We start from the raw sequence: 19,669 nt of genomic DNA, 5'->3' as shown, positions 1-19,669 counted from the left end.
AACAGCCAGCATGGATTCACCAAGGGAAGGTCATGCCTGACTAATCTAATCGCCTTTTATGATGAGATTACTGGTTCTGTGGATGAAGGGAAAGCAGTGGATGTATTGTTTCTTGACTTTAGCAAAGCTTTTGACACGGTCTCCCACAGTATTCTTGTCAGCAAGTTAAGGAAGTATGGGCTGGATGAATGCACTATAAGGTGGGTAGAAAGCTGGCTTGATTGTCGGGCTCAACGGGTAGTGATCAATGGCTCCATGTCTAGTTGGCAGCCGGTGTCAAGTGGAGTGCCCCAGGGGTCGGTCCTGGGGCCGGTTTTGTTCAATATCTTCATAAATGATCTGGAGGATGGTGTGGACTGCACTCTCAGCAAATTTGCGGATGATACTAAACTGGGAGGAGTGGTAGATACGCTGGAGGGGAGGGATAGGATACAGAAGGACCTAGACAAATTGGAAGATTGGGCCAAAAGAAATCTGATGAGGTTCAATAAGGATAAGTGCAGGGTCCTGCACTTAGGATGGAAGAATCCAATGCACCGCTACAGACTAGGGACCGAATGGCTAGGCAGCAGTTCTGCGGAAAAGGACCTAGGGGTGACAGTGGACAAGAAGCTGGATATGAGTCAGCAGTGTGCCCTTGTTGCCAAGAAGGCCAATGGCATTTTGGGATGTATAAGTAGGGGCATAGCGAGCAGATCGAGGGACGTGATCGTTCCCCTCTATTCGACATTGGTGAGGCCTCATCTGGAGTACTGTGTCCAGTTTTGGGCCCCACACTACAAGAAGGATGTGGATAAATTGGAGAGAGTCCAGCGAAGGGCAACAAAAATGATTAGGGGTCTAGAACGCATGAGTTATGAGGAGAGGCTGAGGGAGCTGGGATTGTTTAGCCTGCAGAAGAGAAGAATGAGGGGGGATTTGATAGCTGCTTTCAACTACCTGAAAGGGGGTTCCAAAGAGGATGGCTCTAGACTGTTCTCAATGGTAGCAGATGACAGAACGAGTAGTAATGGTCTCAAGTTGCAGTGGGGGAGGTTTAGATTGGATATTAGGAAAAACTTTTTCACTAAGAGGGTGGTGAAACACTGGAATGCGTTACCTAGGGAGGTGGTAGAATCTCCTTCCTTAGAGGTTTTTAAGGTCAGGCTTGACAAAGCCCTGGCTGGGATGATTTAACTGGGAATTGGTCCTGCTTCGAGCAGGGGGTTGGACTAGATGACCTTCAGGGGTCCCTTCCAACCCTGATATTCTATGATTCTATGATTTTCCTAGTCTAATCTAGGTACAGGAAACACTTGAAGGAAAATGATGATAAATATCTCAGTGCTTCTTGGACACAGCTGCCATATCTCTCTCCAGGGCAATCTAATAGAAGAGGGATGGCAATACTGTTTGCTAAACACTTCCTTTTTATTGTTTCAGCAAAATTCATAGATACAGAGGGCAGATATATTTTAATTAAAGAATATTTTTGAAAGGTAAATTTTTCACCTTAGCTAGTGTATATGCTCCCAATCAAGGAGAATCTTATTTTTTTATCAGTTTTTTGGGGATTCAGGAGATTTTAGGGAAGGGAATATTATTCTTAGGGTGATTTTTAATAAGGTGTTTAATCCTATTTTGAATCAATGCAATATACACAGAGGGCATTTAGGAGGAGGAAGTGTAAATTTGGTGCATCATGTAGAAAATGAGGATGTGGTTGATGTCTGGTGGGAGATGAATCTAGATGTCAGGGACTATACATGTTAATCTGCTACTTGTGGATCTTATTTCAGATTGACATGATTTTTGTTTCTATGACCATGGCTAATTTGGTCTAAAAAAGATAATCTGAATTATAACTTGGTCTGATCATGCCTCTGCATAGGTCAGAATAAAAGATTCATACTCAGTGGAAAAACAAAGGGCCTGGCAGTTGAATAGAGCTTTGTTATATGACTCCCTTAGAATTCAAGACCTGGAAGAAATTTTTTCAGAAATATACAGAAGAAAATGAAGGAAGGGATCCATAAGTGTTTTCTGAGATGCTGGAAAGGTGGTAATGAGGAATCTCTTTATAAATAAAGCATTGTACATGAAAAAGATGAGAGCTCTTGAAGGAAAGAGTTGTTTAACTAACTTTGTGTTTGGAAAGGTAGACATTGATCTACAGGATCTAAAAGTGTATAAGAAAATAGATGAGAGGGAAGATTAACCTATTTAAAAACAGGTAAGATGTGCAGACTCTTAGATGTAAAAAATAGTATGAAAAGGGCAATAAGCCCGATAGGCTTTTAGCCATAAAGTTAAAAAAAGAAACAGGAAAATCAGCCATCCCTCTGATTAGAAATAAAAAGGGAGATTTAGTAAGTCGCTCCATATAGTAAGTCGCTTCAGATTTCTGAAACATTTGCTAACTTTCTCCATATTTTGTATGCTTTGAACCATCCAAATCCTGAACTTATAAATAGATATTTGAGAAGTGTGAAAATACCCAGGGGTGAAAGTAAGGCGGTACAGGCCAGAATGGCATACTGGTAAAAAGTGGCCACTTGTACTGGCCCTTACTGCCGACTTTAAACTGCTGGGGCAGTGCTTTAAGGACCCTGCTTTAACGTTGTGGTATGCCGCTTTAACGTCGCTGCCCCTTGTGCGCCCCCCGTCGGCAGCTCTTCTGGGTCCCTACCTGCAGGGCCGCCAATGGGGGTTAAGGGGCGTAAAAGGGGCAGCGACAGCTGGAGCCCCAGGCCCTTTAAATCGCTGCTGGAGCCCCAGCAGCACAGGCCAGGTGGTGCAGATGGGCTGGTTGGGGGTTGCTGACCCCTAGCCCTGCCCCTTCCACCAGAGGCCCCGCCCCGGTAAGAGCTTAATTTTACTTTCACCCCTGAAATTACCTCAGTTCTCAGAGGGTGATGATAGGTCAGTTTCCTCAGAGGAAGTTGAAGTTGTAATTTAAAATCCAGTAAAGCTCCAGGTCCAAATGGGTTATCTGGAAAGTATTATAGAGCTCTAATGCAAGTGTTTGTTCCTATTTTAACTGATTTTTTTAATGGTATATTTCAGGGGTATGAGATTCCAGATTCATGGAAAGAGGCAAAAATTGTGGTCATTCCTAAAGAAGGAAAATATCTTACTAATTGCACATCATACAGACCTATTTATTTAATGTTGATTCTAAAATTTATGCTAAGTGCTAGCAGACAGATTGACTGTCGTCTTGCTCAAATATGTTCACCCTGACAAATCTGGATTTGTTGCTGGCAGGCATCTATCTGACAATATCCGTAGAACTCTGAATATAGTCTATAGTGCTAATTCTAGCAATTCTTCCTTTATACTGCTTGCTTTGGATACTGAAAGAGCCTTCGACTGCCTTGAGTGGGAGTACCTCAGACAGAATTTGGTTAGGTTTTAAAAATCAGTTTTCTAGGGGCATATCAGCCCTTTTCGCTCATCCTCAACTGTCTGCTTTGGTTAATGGTCATCAATCCCCTCCTTTTAATTTGTCTAAGAGTAGGATAGTTGCCTGTTAGTCCTCCTATTTGCTTTGGCAATGGAGTTATTTGCATTAAATGTGAGAAACAACCCCTTGGTAAAAGACATTGAAATGTCTTCTATATTAGAACACAAAATAGCTTTCTATACTGACAATGTCTTGTAATACTTGCAGGATCCAGAAGCCTCATTAAAACTTCTAGAACAATTGACTTTGGAATTTGGGCAGGTATCAGGCTTGAAAATAAACTATGATAAATCTGAACTTTAGGCATTAATATTCCTGAAAGGGTCAAAGCAAAGTGTTGTCAGCTACATACATTTAAACGTGCAAATGAATCTTTGAAATAGGTAGGAATAAATATTGTGGAAAATTGTAAAAAAAAAAAAAAAAATGTACAGGCAGATTGAAGGGTAATGTGCAGTAAAATAATAGGACCCAGAGGAAACTTCTTGGCCTCAGTAAAGATGAATGTCCTCCCAAAGTTGTTTTTGTTTCAGTGCATCCCTGTTTCTGTCCCTGACATGACATTAAAAATGTGGCAGGATGTTCTATTAGCATTCATATGGAAACATAAAAGACAAAGGGTGAGTTTTAAAGTTCTGTATAAGCGTGGAAATTGGGGTCGGCTAGCTTTCCTTAATTTGGCTTATTATTATGCATCACAATTAAAAGACGTGATCAATTGGGTTATCAATAGATTATTCACACACCGGGTAAAACTCGAACAAGAGTGAAGCCCAGATATCGCTATTGCTAGTAATTGTTGGGGTAAAAAGAAACACGTTCAATAATAACTGGAAATGTATCCCTAGGAAATATCAAAATGACTGTTGGTTCTGAATAAGGGCTAAGATTATTTGGACAGCTGTTCCTGGGTCCTGATGTGAAATCATACCAAGAGATATGTAGTAATGTAAATTTTGTATAAAGATTCTGTAGTTTCAGTATTTACAAGTCAAACATTTTATTGTGAAATTGGGATACAAAGTAGCTCTCTCTAAAATTTTAACCATCTTTGAACAATTGACCCAGGACAAAGCTGGAACAAAAAGTTAAATTTGTAAGATATATACAATTTTGATTGAAAAAGCTGTTAAGAAACAACAATCCAGATGAAAAGTTGGGAGAGGACTTTTGACAAATAAATTGACCTGGATAAGTGTAAGGGAAACGGGAATATACATCTTCAATTTGTGTAGCTCATGAAGAATTTTTTATGAATTAACATATAGCTGGCATTTGACAGGCTAACATCTACATCCCAGCATTTGGCCTGAATAACTGGGGCAGGCACTAGACAAATGCACATGTGCAGAATTGTTCCTATCTGTGGGTATGTCTACACTACAAAAGTAGGTCAATTTTATAGAAGTCGATTTTTAGAAACCAGTTTTATACAGTTGATTGTGTATGTCCACACTAAGCACATTAAGTTGAAGTGCATCCTCACTACTGTGGCGAGCGTTAACTTACAGAGTGGTGCACTGTAGGTAGCTATCCCACAGTTCCCGCACTCTCCGCTGTCCATTGGAACTCTGAGTTAAGCTCCCAATACCTGATGGGGCAGAAACATTGTCATGGGTGGTTTTGGGTAAATGTCATCAGGCCCCCTTCCCTTCCTTCCTCCGTGAAAGCAACAGCAGACAATCTTTTTTCCTGGGTTACCCGTGCAGATGCCATACCATGGCAAGCATGGAGCCCACTCAGCTCACCGTCACTGTATGTCTCCTGGGTGTTGCTGGCAGATGCAGTACTGCATTGCTACACAGCAGCAGCTCCTTGCCTTTGTGGCAGACGGTGGAGTAGGACTGATAGCTGTCAAAAGTGTCCTGGGTGCTCCTGGCAGACCTCTGTGAGGTTGATCAGGGTGCCTGGACAAACATGGCTATTCTCCTCTTAGACCACCGAATGGGAGCCAGAGGCTCAAGGTCATTCTCTTCTTTAAGTTTCATCTCTTGGAGATTCAGTCCTGCCTGGAATATCATGCGAGCTGGAGGCTTCTGCCTCAGGCTTCTCTCCCAGCCAGTAGCACTGTGCGGTCGCACCTACCCCAGCCTACCCCTTGCTCCCATGGCTCATGAAGCCTGGACAGCAGTAAGGAGCAGTTCAACTATAGGCTGGGCAAGTGCAGAATGGTGGTAGAATGCGCCTTTGGACATTTAAAAGCTCGCTGGCGCTGTATGCTGACTAGGTCAGACCTCAGCGCAACCAACATTCCCATTGTTATTCCTGCTTGCTGTGTGCTCCATAATATCTGTGAGAGTAAGGAGGAGATGTTTATGATGGTGTGAGAGGTTGAGGCAAATCGCCTGGCATCTGATTTTGAACAGCCAGACAGCAGAGTGTCCAGAAGAGCACAACAAGGTGCGCTGCGCATCAGAGAGGCTTTGAAAACCAGTTTCATGGCTGGCCAGGCTTCAGCGTGACAGTTGTATGTGTTCCTCCTAGCTGGAAACCCACCCCCTTTGTTGATTTTAATTCCCAGTAAGTCAGCCACCCTCCCACTTTGAAATAAAGTAACTATTGTTTTGAAACCGTGCATTCTTTCTTTATTAATTTAAAAAAAAAAAAGTGAGTTAACGGACAAGATAGTCCAGGTGGGGTGGGGGAGGAAGGAAAGACAAGGCCACATTGTTTATTTTAGTCACACTAAAAATCAAACTGTTTGAATGACAGCCTTCTGTTGCTTGGGCCATCCTCTGGAGTGGAGTGGCTGAGTGCCCGGAGCCTCCCCACCACCTCCCGCCACGTTCTTGGGTGTCTGGGTGAGGAGGCTATGGAACATAGGGAGGAGGGTAGACAGTCATACAGTGGATGCAGAGGGGGTCTGTGCTCTTGTTGGCTTTCCTGCAGCTCCAACAGACACTTCATCATGTCCATTTGCTCCCCCATTAGCCTCAGCATCACGTCCTCCCTCCACTCTTCACGCTCACTTAATTCTTTCCTGGCCTCTGCCACTGAATGCCTCCATGAATTAAGCTGTGCCCTATCAGTGCGGGAGGACTGCATGAGCTTGCAAAACATATCGTCATGGTTTTTTTCGCTCTACAATTCTGGGGGGACTACATGGTCACCATTGCTGCTGAGTTCGCTACACTGACCAAACAAGAAATGAAATTCAAAAGTTCCCGGGGCTTTTCCTGTGTACCTGGCTAGTGCATCGGAGTTCAAAGAGCTGTCCAGATTGGTCACAATGGAGTACTCTGGGATAGCTGCTGGAGGCCAATACCATTGATTTGCATCTGCACTACCCCAAATTCGACCCAGCAAGGTCAATTTTAGCGCTACTCCCCTCATTAGGGAGGAGTACAGAAGTCGATTTTAAGAGATTTAGGTTGACAGAACTAGGTTGGTTGTGTGACGCAGTCATTTTTAAATTGACCTAACACTGCTAAATTCGACCTAACCCTGTAGTGTAGACCAGGCCTCAGTCATAAAGCACTAGAGAGCCTATGTGGGCCACTTGCATGTCCCTCTCACTGTTTTTTGGTGGTGATGGAAGGATCCATCCAGATATGGAACCCTAGGTCCTGTACCCACCCTCCCATTGGTGTGTTTATTCCCTATTCCTTCCCACCCTCTTTGGGTTAGCATTGAGGGGTTTGCGGGACTTCCCTATCACATAATAGAAGATGCCACACACAATCCACACATCCAGCCACTCCTTGAGCAGAACGACATTAGTTCTACACTATGGGATTCTCCTCAACCATGGAACAAAGGGCCCAGTCTGACCCACCCAGCTCTCATTTACTTTATTGGGAATCTTACTCATGCATCCAATGGCAGAATTTGTCCTTTAGACAGTCTTTGCTTAGCTATTATTTGACTACTGGAAAATTGCCTTGTATTTTGGCTAACTAACTTTACTGTATAGATTTTTTTAAATAAAAAGAACCTCAGTTAAACTAACCTATTAAGCTATCTGATGCCCCAAGAGAATAATAAAAGAACAGAAATTCATAAAGTGGCGAACATGAAAATGGTAAGACAAATGCTCCGCACTCCCAGGTCCTAATTCATTAATGATTGCATGCATTATTCATGCAAAACTTGAACTAGCTTCTATCAGGAAAAATTGCTTAAAAGTACATATAGTTAGGAAAGCAGGTACTATTGCCATTTTTAAATCATGTTTTTTTTCTCCTGTCTGTTTCTCTCTCCATTAGGCATCAGTGATGCAGGCAAGCAAAATCATAATGCCCCATTGCATTGTGATTAATAAGTGAATTTACAAAGGGGAGCCAAAAGAAGTATTTCAGTTAACTCATTTGGTTCTTGCTCTATGGTATCTCTAAGAGTAGGTCTACACTTATGGCGGTGAGTAGAGTACTGACGCTACGTGCCCCACTGGCATGGGTATAAATAACGTTGTAGACATTGAGGTACTCCTTAGGAGGGTAGAGTTCCCTATATGCCTGAACATTAGGGTATATACCCTACATGGCTCTTTCCATGCCCAATCAGGGTCTTCCAAGTCTGCACGGCAGTTTTTAGCCGCATAGTTTCCTGCTGTCTCCCTGTCATAGGGAAAGGCTCTGGCAGTCAGGAGGCAGCACAGAGAGTTTGAGTATTTTGAGTAATTTTGAGTATTCTAACTATTTTGAGTAATTTTGTATCATCTGCAAATTTTGCCACCTCACTGTTCACTCCTTTTTCCAGATCATTTATGAATATGTTGAACAGCAGTGGTCCCAGTATATTTCCCTGGGAGATCCTTTCATTTACCTCTCTCTTTTGTGAAAACTGATAATTTATTCCTATCCTTTGTTTCCTATGTTTTAACCAGTTACTGATCCATGAGAGGACCTTCCCTCTTAGCCCCGCTTACTTTGCTTAAAAGACTTTTCTGTGGGACCTTGTCAAAAGCTTTCTTAAAGTCCAAGTACACTGTCAACTGGATTGTCCTTGTCCACGTGTTTGTTGACTCCCTTAAAGAATTGTAATAGATTGGTGAGGCACGATTTCCCTTACAAAAGCCATGTTGACTTTTTCAAACAAATCGTGTTCATCTGAGAGTCTGATTATTCTGTTTTTGGTATAGTTTTAACCAGTTTGGCTGGTACTTAAGTTAGGCTTACTGGCCTGTAATTGCCGAGATTTCCTTTGGAGCCTTTTTTAAAAATAGGTGTTACGTTAGCTGCCTTCAGTCATCTGGTACAGAGGCTGTTTTAAGAGACAGGTTACATACTAGTTAGTTATTCTGCAATGTCTTATGTGAGTTCCTTCAGAACTCTTGAGTGAATATCATCTGGTCCTGATGACAACTTCTTCTTTAGTTTATCAATTTGTTCCAAACCTCCGCTGTAGATACCTGCATCTGGGGCAATGCTTCAGATATCTCACCTAAAAATAATGGCTCAAGTATGGGGATCTCCCTCTTATCCTCTACAGTGAAGACCAATACAAAGAATTCATTTAGCTTCTCCACAATGGCCTTTATCTTCCTTTAGTATTTCGTTAGCACCTTGATTGTACAGTGGCCCCAATGACTGTTTGGAAAGCTCACTGCTTCAGATGTAGCTTTTTATTATTTTATTTGAAATGATGTATTTTTGTCTCTAACTGCTTCTTTTACTCTGCTGTTTAACCATGGTGGTATTTTTTGGTTCTTTTGCTATCTATTATTTGGGTATACATTTAGTTTGAGCCTCTGTTATGGTTTTTTTTTAAAGTTTCCATGCAATTTGCAAACTTTTCACTCTTGTGACTGTTCCTTTTAATCTGTTTAACTAACTTCCTTATTTTTGTGTAGTTCCCTCTTTTTAAGTTTCTTTGTCTTTTCCTCCTACAAGGATGTTAAATTTAATTATATTATGGTTGCTATTGCTGAGCAGTTCAGCTATATTCACGTCTTGGGCCAGATCCTGTGCTCCACTAAGAACTAAGTCAAGAATTGCTTCTCGCCTTGTGGAGTCCAAGACAAGCTGCTCCAAGAAGCAGTCTTGATGGTGTCTAGAAATGTTATCTCTGCATCCCTCCCTGAGGCCACATATACCCAGTCAATATGAGGATAGTTGAAATCCCCCCCATTATTATTGCATTTTCTGCCTTTGTAGCCTCTCTAATCTCTCTGAGCGTTTCACCATCCTGGTCAGGGGGTCGATAGTATATTCCTTCTGCTGTACTCTTATTGTTCAAGCACAGAATTTGTGGCCATTGAGATTCTGTGGTATAGCTCGATTCATTTAAGATTTTTACGTCATGGTTTTAAGACACAGGCCCACGTCAGAGCTGCACCAACCCAGGAGCTCCCCAGAGTTTGAGGGAGTGTGCACATACTACCACACTTTAGGAGGATAAAACATCTCTCCTCCCTGCTGCCAACCTGTTCCACTGGTATTATAACTTTTTAAACTGGTTTGCACTACATAGTGTACTAGGAGGCAGCAGTCCTATGCTGCAGCTGTGCCTGGCCGTAGGGATGAGTGCCAAACCACAAAACCCTATTTATTCCTTCTCCCTGCTTGCTCACACTCACAAAGGCTGAAAAAAAAAGTCCCGTGTCATTGACACCAGACTTGGCCATTGATATACGATAGTTTAAAATAGGGGTTTGCCAGCAAATGGGCTTTGCAGGTTGAATAGCCATTGTAAGCCAATAATTGTCCAGCTGTAGTCCATCACTTGTCGTCAGAGCTCTTCCTTGTGGTCTGCCGAATTAGACACTTTCAAACCCAAGAAATGGAGGACTGAGGTGTTGCCCATTGTGGTAGAGTCCATAAGGTTTTTCCTTCTGATTAGGGCCATACCAAATTCATGGCCATGAAAAACGTGTCCTGGACCGTGAAATCTGGTCTCCTCCCAGTGAAATCTGGTCTTTTGGGTGCTTTAACCCTATACTATACAGATTTCATGGAGGAGACCAGTGTTTCTCAAATTGGAGGTCCTGACCCAATAGGGAATTACAGGGGGGTCACAAGGTTATTTTAAGGGGGTTGCGGTATTGCCACCCTTAGTGCTGCACTGCCTTCAGAGCCAAGTACCCGGACAGCAGTAGCTGTTAACCGGGCACCCAGCTCTGAAGGCAGCATCCCGCCAGCAACAGCACAGAAGTAAGGATGGCAATATCATACCATGCCACCCTTAGTTCTGCGCAGCTGCCTTCAGAGCTGGGCAGCCGGAGATGGCAGCTGCTGACTGAGGGCCCAGCTCTGCAGGCAGCAGTGCAGAAGTAAAGGTGACAATAGCATAACATACCATCCTTCCCTCTGCGCTGCTGCTGGCGGTGGCTCTGCCTTCAGAGCTGGGCTCCCGGCCCGCAGCTGCTGCTCTCCAGCTGTCCAGCTCTGCCTGCAGTGCCGCTGCCAGCAGCAGCGCAAAAGTAAGGGTAGGAGTACCACAACCCCCCTCAATAACCTTGTGACCCCCCCAACTCCTTTTTGGGTCAGGACTCCTACAATTACAACACTGTAAAATTTCAGATTTAAGTAGCTGAAATCATGAAATTTATGATTTTTTATATCCTATGACTCTGAAATTGACCAAAATGGACCATGAATTTGGTAGGGCCCTACTTATGATAAAGTGGCCCATTGACTAAAAAGAGTTGCATAACTTCTTTTTATGGGCCCTGTGCTGTAGGCACTTATGCACTTGAGTAAGTTTACTCACATAAGTGATTCTGCTGAAGACAGTGGGGTTACTCCCAAGAGTAACTTACCTAATCATTTAAATGTTTGTAGGATTAGACCCTAAAAATTTTATGTATCTTCTCCCTCTGCTCCCACTGTCATTTCTAATTTGTGAAATAAATCATTTTCCTAGTGATTAAAAGGGATGGTTGTATGCACTTCCTGTTTTTCTGCTTTCTGACTTTGTGGCTGCTACATCAATGTGACACAGTATGTGACCTAAATAAAAAATGATTAAATAATCATTGGAATATACTTGATATAGGCAAGTACGGTTATTTTTAAGATAATTAGTTTTATTTACCTATGCTTTTAGATTTCTCTGGCACTTGTCAGGGCTGCAGGTACACGTGTACACACACTGAATGGGTCCTCTGTTTGTTCCTTTTTGTACTCCACCCTGCATTTTGTTCTATATAAATAAGGGTTCTTCTTTCGGTCTCTAAAGCATCCTCTTATGAGTTTATTTGGTTGAAGTGTGTGTCTAGACTACTATTGTATATTGAAATGCCGCTCATGTGATTATTTACATCAAACATAAATCTTCAGGATTTTTCTGTGTACTATGAATGAAAAATACTGTACAAAGGCTGGGTATTAATCTTCTCTCACACACATGCGCATGTGTACACACACACACACACACACGCATGACAGCTTCTGTAATAATTATCCATGAGTAGACCAGGAACATGATGCCATGCAAGGGACTCTGGGGGATCCTAGTGAGAAGAGAAGGTTCTTGTTCGGGAAACTTCAGGAATTTCTAAGTAACACATCCAGTTGGTGGATAATGTTTAATTAGCAGAGGAAGTGAAAGGAGTGTTATAAAGAGACATTATGGCTGTAACCACCACGTAAGGTCAATATTGAATCAGTGGTATAACTTTTATCTCTCACTAGATGAATAAACATTTCATTTTATAGTTCAGATTTTTAAGAATCACACTTCATTTAGGGAATAAGAATATTATAAACAAATAGTGTTCTGTACCATATCCACTGCTTTGCCCTACTCTGATGATGCAATGTATGGCTCAGTCAGCCATATAAGCTGAGCTTATGGGTCTTTTACATTGCGAGAGCAGCACAAAGCCACTGGAGCATGCCAATGAATCTGTCTTCTGATTTATGAATAAGGGGGAGATTTTCAAAGGTACAAAAGGGAATTTAGGCACCCAAAAGCCATTAACTTTCAGTGGGAGTAACAAATGTGGAAGACATTTGGGGCTTGATCTGGCATACACTTTGTCCACTGTCAACTTTGGCAGAAAGGATGCAGGATCATGCCTTTACTTTATATTTGGCAGTTTATTAGCAGGCAGTGCCATAGGCCTAATATTAAGATTTACCATTCTTACCAAATCTTATGTTTCTTGTGACATAATTTTCAATCTTAATACATGTGATTCTGTAGATGACCATGTATAAAAGAAACAGTGTAGAGGGCAGCATGAAGAGATGAAAAATGAATGATCGCTTCTGTCACAGGTGAAGAGGTGGAGTGAAAACTAAACTGGAAAACAGCCTTTCTAAGTGCTATTTTTTAGGTTTTTTATCACACAGGAAGGGGCATCTGAACAGATTTTCAGCCCCAAAATGGAGCTTTTTTTGGACCATTAATCTGTCACAGTACGTGGGGAGATGAGAAATCCTTTCAATTTTAAACACAGGATAAAAATAAAAGGAGTACTTTATTATGCTGCTTTTTATTCCAAACTGGCTATGTAGAAAGGAAGTTTTCTGTGCATTTTTTGTAATTTTTTGAAAACTGGGTAGTAACCAACTCTGTATTTTAAAAATTATGAAGCAAATTCCTTTGTTCTAAGGAGTGATTTGCAGACCTGGTACAATAGGAAATGATCAGGAGTTGCAATACTTCATTAAAAAAAATATACAGAGATTTCAAAAACACAATCAGTGAACAAGGAAGCTGAGAAGGAAATCAGGATTGACTCCTTCAGTGGTTGCATATGCAAGTTCACGGGGAGAAAAAGGAGATTTCAGAAACTTCCCTCATCCAGTATATATGTTTCAAGTGATGGTTTAAATGGACCAACAGCCTCATTAACTTAGCTCTTCTTTTTTCACAAGCAGATCCTTTTCATTGTCATCACTAACTTCTACTCTAGGATGGGAATTTTCTGTCTCATTTCTGTAGTATTTTTCCCAAATGTGTTCTATATTCCTTTTCCCTCCTCCTAGTGATCACTGGGACTTCTGTTGCTTGTACTCCTACTGATACAGTCTCTAACAAATAATGGAATCATCAGGCTCTGACTGGAGTCAAGTGCCGTGGGAAAGCTACACAAACATTCAAACTTTGTAATTCTAACTGCCACATCAGCTATAGAGCCTGACTCTGATATTGAAGCACTGAAAAAGATGCTAGAATTGGAGAGGGATGAAGATTCTGCAAAGAAAAAGAGTAGAACAAACCTAAAATAAGTTTTGAAAAAATTCCACAGAAATCACAAGTGCTCTCACACTAGAGCAGCAGTTGGGCCCCGATTCAGCAAAGTACTGAAGCACATGCTAAAGTGCATCCCTGTTTAGCAAAGCACTTAATCACATGCTGAGTGTTTCAGTGAAATGAAGTAAAACAGACTTAAATGAATGCTTAAAATGAAACGTGTTTATGTATTTTGCTGAATCGGAGCCTTTGGCTGTGTCTACGCTACAGGGCTTGCAGCGGTACAGCTGTGCCACTGTAACTGCGCCGCGGTAAGGTCTCCTGTGCAGCCGCTCTATGCCGACGGGAGATTATGCCTATGTCAGCATAATTAAACCACCCCCAATGAGCGGCCCTCCAAACCGCTGCTTTTGTCGGTGAAACTTATGTTGGTCAGGGGTGTGTTTTTCCACACCCCCGACTGACAGAAGTTTTATCGAGAGAAGTGCTAGTGTAGACAAAGCCTTAGTGATGACAAGGAAAAAGAACTACATGTGAAGATGAACACTGAGGTTAGTGGTGCTGTTGGTGTGTTCAAAAGTTCATATGCATCAGTCTTGCCTTGCAACATATCTCACTGTTATAACCTTGGCTTTGCTGAGAAGAGACTGCCATTTGGGCTAAATTATGTTGTGGATTATTTTATGTGAAAAAGTGTTCACTAAGGAATGGATGAAACTGTGACCAGAATGGGATTTGAACTCTGACAACAAAGGTTTGCTACCAAATCTTAGGTTCACATTAGGAAACACATATGGTCTGACTTTCAGAGGTGCTGACTACCAGGAGCTCCTATTGATGTTTGTACAGCTGCTCATCTCCCTTAAATGTCAGGATAATGCAATTGAACAGTTTACAATCCAGTCACCTGGTCCTACAAACATTTTACTTAGTTACATTACTCATATGTAACTTTGTTCAGATCTGCTTAATAATCCATAAGTTTGGAGTCTAAATGGTGGCCATAACTGATATGTGAACATGCCACAAAGGCAAAAGGGCAAGGATGGATATGGGGTACAGAGGTATAATTACCTGGCTATTCAGTGGGTGCAACAGCTTTCTGGGTTTTTTTAACTGAAATATAAATACACTCCTTTTTGGTTGGCTCTGTTGCATGAGATAAATGTAACATTCTTCAGTAAGAGGATGGGGGAGGTTGGCTCCCTCCACATTGCCTCATTAATGGTCTCATTCTGCATATTATGCTTCACAACAGTTCAGTAGATATCAAGGCTTCCTAACTTCTCCTGGGCAGACTTCAAGATGCGCAGCTTTTGGCTATTAATTTCTGACTGTGCTAATTGTACATTCTCAACTGTACATTCTGCATTGATTTTAATTAGACTTGCTTGACAAACAGATTCTTTCTATACTCCCACAATTCCTTTTCTCAATTGTGGTGGTACTGTTATTCTTGACATTTTGTAGAATATGGGGCAAACTCTGCTCTCCTTTACTCCAGCATCAATCCAAGGTAATTCCACTGACTTCAGTGGAGATACTCTTAACTTGCTACATTATAAGTGAGACCTGAATTTGCTTATATAATTGACAGTTGCATATATCTGAATAGGGGTGGCTGGGAGGAATCACAGACATTTCCAAAAACAATGTTTGATCCTTGTCCTTAATGGATTTTATGTCCATTAAAGAATGCATCAAGCGATGACTATGTGATAGGAAAAGTACAATTCTAAAGACATGGAAATGAGAATGGGACATTTGTAACAATCACACTTGCTGACAAGCATATATTGTCATTGTGGAAATCTAATGAGTTACGGCGGGGGTTGGTTTTCTTTTTCATCTTTTGTTTTTTATTACACCTCAACAGGGGGAATTCTAACTTTACATTTCCAACATTTTTTTCTTTTTTTAAACAAAAAGTAGTTGATGGAATTTTGATGAAGTGGTGATTAATCTCAGACACTGTTGCCTTTTGTCAGTGATCAGTTGCAATTTATTTTCTGAAAACGAAAAAGGAGAAAAAAATCTGTATTTTCCTATGTCTGAAGCCATGAGTTATAATGAATTGTTTTTCATTTGAGCAACGGCATTTGCCTTTTTATAGGAAAGTGGGTCTTGCTTCCCTTTCCTCTGAAATGGGGATATTTTGAGGTATACAACACTTACATGTATTCTTATTTGTATCAAACTCTAAAATGTCAGTAGTTCAGCTCTCGCAGGTTAAAGTGACACCAGCTGTTGTTTAATGGGCTCTCACTTTTATTCTACAGAAAAATGCAAAGGAAGAGGAAGAGCAGGTTCACATTTTGATTCAGCTCGGAGACGGAGTAGAGCTGTCCTTTATCATATCTCCGGACACCTGCAAAGAAGAGAAAAGAACAAATTAAAAATTAATAATGTAGGTGTAATGCATATGTTTCATTTTCCCTCCTCTTTTTGGCATATATGTTCCCTTGCTGCTGAAAGAGCAGCAGATGCACTCACTAGCTTTACTAATTATTTTTTGTTTTCTTTGACATACATATTTGCAGTTTCTTTTAACGAATACACTGAAAAAGATCAGCACATACATAAGAGAAATCCCTAATCACAGTGTTGTCATAGCAAGAAGATTAAGGTATATGGCAGTGCAGTGCAGAGCAGCAGGTAGATAGCTTTGGCTGTGGTATTTCATTTGCAGTTTATGAACCAGGACAGTGTGTTTAGTCAGATTATAAGTACAGATATTTTTATCAAAGGAAAAGGCCTTATGAAATTTCTCAAAACTTAATTTTAGCTTCCAGTTTTCCCTATATAATTGCTTTTAATACCTTTTGCTAGAAGATCCATGAATAGATTAAAGTAATAAAAACCTACATGTTACAAGAAATCGAGAAGGCTATTTCTCTGAGAAAACATTTGATTTGAATGTATCAAACTTGGTGCAGTACATAACCTGATGTGCTTGTAATTTAATTGCAGTAGAACTTTCTCTGTATTAAGAAAATCCTGGTGTTTATCTCAAAGTAACAGTAACTGACAAGTAAGTTAATAGAATACTCTGTGGATGTTGTATTTTTTTTAACTTTGTCAGTTTTGTTCAGCATCAGCCTTCTATTGTTATACTCCTGACTCCCCCTCCCAGAAGGTACAAAATAAAATAACTAAGTTCTGGGGAAAGCCCTTAGGCTTTTTTTAATATAAATTTTAACCAGTAAATCTAATAGCTAATTGTTACCATGATGCCCTAAATATCTACAATCTCCTTATCAGTCAATCCCAAAGCATGTCTATATGCTACACTGTGACAGCCGTTTGCCAAAACTCAGAACCTCAAGAGCCAAATCCTCAGCTGCAGTAGACCAGCATCACACCATTGACACTGATGCTATTTACTCCAGCTGAGGCTTTGGACCCAAGTCTCTGACACCTTTTGAACTTTAACCCCATATGAGGGACTCCTTTGTTTCCCCACCTGCAAAGAGGTGAGTATTTAGAATCTTAGAGAGAATAGTCTTTCTGGGAATCTTAAAGCAATAGTACTAGTTATGCTTGTCCCACAACACTCCATGATGCCATATCAGCACATTTAGTCTCTGCTGCCATTAAGCAGGACTCATGGGCTCTGTCTCTGCCTCCTCAGCCCAGTGAATAAGACTGACTGCCAATTAAACCTTTACAAAGGAATCCAATGTACGTGATCCTAAGGGTATGTCTACACTACAAAATTAGGTCGAATTTATAGAAGGCGATTTTTTAGAAGGCGATTTTATACAGTCGATTCTGTGTGTCCCCACACTAATGCACTAAGCGCATTAAGTCGGCGGCGTGCATCCACAGTACCGAGGCTAGCGTTGCACTGTGGGTAGCTATCCCAAGTTCCCGCAGTCTCTGCTGCCCATTGGAATTCTGGGTTAAGCTCCTAATGCCTGATAGGGCAAAAACATTGTCGCGGGTGGTTTTGGGTGCACGTCATCAGTCACCCCTCCCTCTGTGAAAGCAACGGCAGACCATCGTTTAGTGCCTTTTTTCCATGCAGGCACCATACTGCTTTCAGCAGACGGTACAGTAGGACTGCTAACCGTCGTCATCAAACCACCGCTTCCACTGCCACTCTGCTCTTCTGATGCTATGAATCCACCTCGCAGGTCCTCTGTATGACTGTTGTCATCCACCGCTTACTCTGGCACTCTGCTCTCCTGGTGGTCTCGCAGGGCCGCTTCTGCTGCAACTCTGCTCAGCTGCTCTTGTCTCGCCATACCGCGGCAAGTGTGCAGCCTGCTCAGCTGTTGTGTCCTAGCAGCAGACGATGCAGTGTGTCTGCAACACTGGTCATCCAACCACCGCTTCCTCTGGCACCCTGCTCTCCTGCAGATGCCATACCACAGCAAGCATGGAGCCCGCTCAGATCACTGCGGCAGTTATGAGCATTGTAAACACCTCATGCATTATCATGCAGTATATGCAGAACTTGCAAAAGCAGGAGAGGAGGCGATGGCAGCACGGTGACAAGAGTGATGAGGACATGGACACAGACTTCTCTCAAAGCACGGGCTCCGACAATTTGGCCATCCTGGTGGCAATGGGGCAGGCTTATGCAGTGGGATGCCGATTCTGGGCCCGGGAAACAAACACAGACCAGTAGGAATGCATAATGTTGCCGGTCTGGGATGATTCTCAGTAGCTGCGAAACTTTCGCACGCGTGAGGGCACTTTCATGGAACTTTGTGACTTGCTTTCCCCTGCCCTGAAGCGCAAGAATACCAAGATGAGAGCAGCCCTCACAGTTCACAAGTGAATGGCGATAGCCCTCTGGAAGCTTGCAACACCAGACAGCTACCAGTCAGTCAGGAATCAATTTGGAGTAGGCAAATCTACTGTGGGGGCTGCTGTGATGCAAGTAGTCAACGCAATCACTGAGCTGCTGCTATAAAGGGTAGTGACTCTGGGAAATGTGCAGCTCATAGTGGATGGGTTTGCTGCAATGGGATTCCCTAACTGTGGTGGGGCAATAGATGGAACGCATATCCCTATCTTGGGACCGGACCACCAAGGCAGCCAGTACATAAACTGCAAGGGGTACTTTTCAATGGCGCTGCAAGCACTGGTGGATCATAAGGGACGTTTCACCAACATCCATGTGCGATGGCCGTAAAGGTACATGATGCTCGCATCTTCAGGAACTCTGGTCTGTTTGAACAGCTGCGGCAAGGGACTTACTTTCCAGACCAGAAAATAACCGTTGGGGATGTTGAAATGCCTATAGTTATCCTTGGGGACCCAGCCTATCCCTTAATGCCATGGCTCATGAAGCCATACACAGGCACCCTGGACAGTAGTCAGGCGCTATTCAACTATAGGCTGAGCAAGTGCAGAATGGTGGTAGAATGTGCATTTGGATGTTTAAAAGCACGCTGGCGCAGTTTACTGACAAGGTTAGACCTCAGCGAAACCAATATTTCCATTGTTGTTACTGCTTGCTGTGTGCTCCACAAGATCTGTGAGAGTAAGGGGGAGACGTTTATGGCAGGGTGGGAAGTTGAGGAAAATTGCCTGGCCGCTGATTACGCTTACCCAGACACCAGGGCGTTTAGAAGAGCACAGCAGGGTGCGCTGTGCATCAGAGAAGCTTTGAAAACCAGTTTCATGGCTGAGCAGGCTGTGGTGTGACAGTTCTGTTTGTTTCTCCTTGATGAAAACCCACCCCCTTGGTTGACTCTACTTCCCTGTAAGCCAACCTCCTTCCCCTTCCCCCTTCGATCACCGCTTGCAGAGGCAATAAAGTCATTTCTGTTTCAAATTCATGCATTCTTTATTAATTCGTCACACAAATAGGGGGATAAATGCCAAGGTAGCCCGGGAAGGTTGGGGTGGTCGATGAGGGGAGGAGGGAAGGGCAAGGCTACACTGCACTTCAAAACTTATTGAATGCCAGCCTTCTGTTGCTTGGGCATTCCTCTGGGGTGGAGTGATTGGGTGCCCAGAGCTGCCCCCCACCCCCGCATTCTTGGGCACTTCGGGAGGAGGGCAGTTGGTTACACAGGGGCTGCAGTGTCAGTCTGTGCTTTTCCTGCACCTCAACCATATGCCGGAGCATATCAGTTAGATCCTCCATTCACCTCAGCATTGCATCCTGCTTCCTTTCATCACGCT

At 42.4% G+C, this 19,669-nt stretch overlaps 1 protein-coding gene across 1 annotated transcript in view; it reads left to right on the top strand.

Annotated features, from left to right (window-relative positions):
* Positions 1-19,669, top strand: part of KCNH8 (potassium voltage-gated channel subfamily H member 8) — a gene marked incomplete at its 5' end in the record, with an annotated part of 388,500 nt that overhangs the window by 163,858 nt on the left and 204,973 nt on the right. Inside the window, one exon of the mRNA XM_084621376.1 lies at positions 15,808-15,935. Coding sequence (XP_084477502.1) covers positions 15,808-15,935 — 128 coding nt within the window. The remainder of the gene's footprint in view (positions 1-15,807; positions 15,936-19,669) is intronic.

This window comes from Lepidochelys olivacea (assembly GCF_965140295.1).
Source record: "Lepidochelys olivacea isolate rLepOli2 genome assembly, chromosome: 2".
Taxonomy (NCBI): Eukaryota; Metazoa; Chordata; order Testudines; family Cheloniidae; genus Lepidochelys; species Lepidochelys olivacea.
Note: the sequence above shows the minus strand (reverse complement) of the source record. Positions and strands in the feature narration are given on the sequence as shown.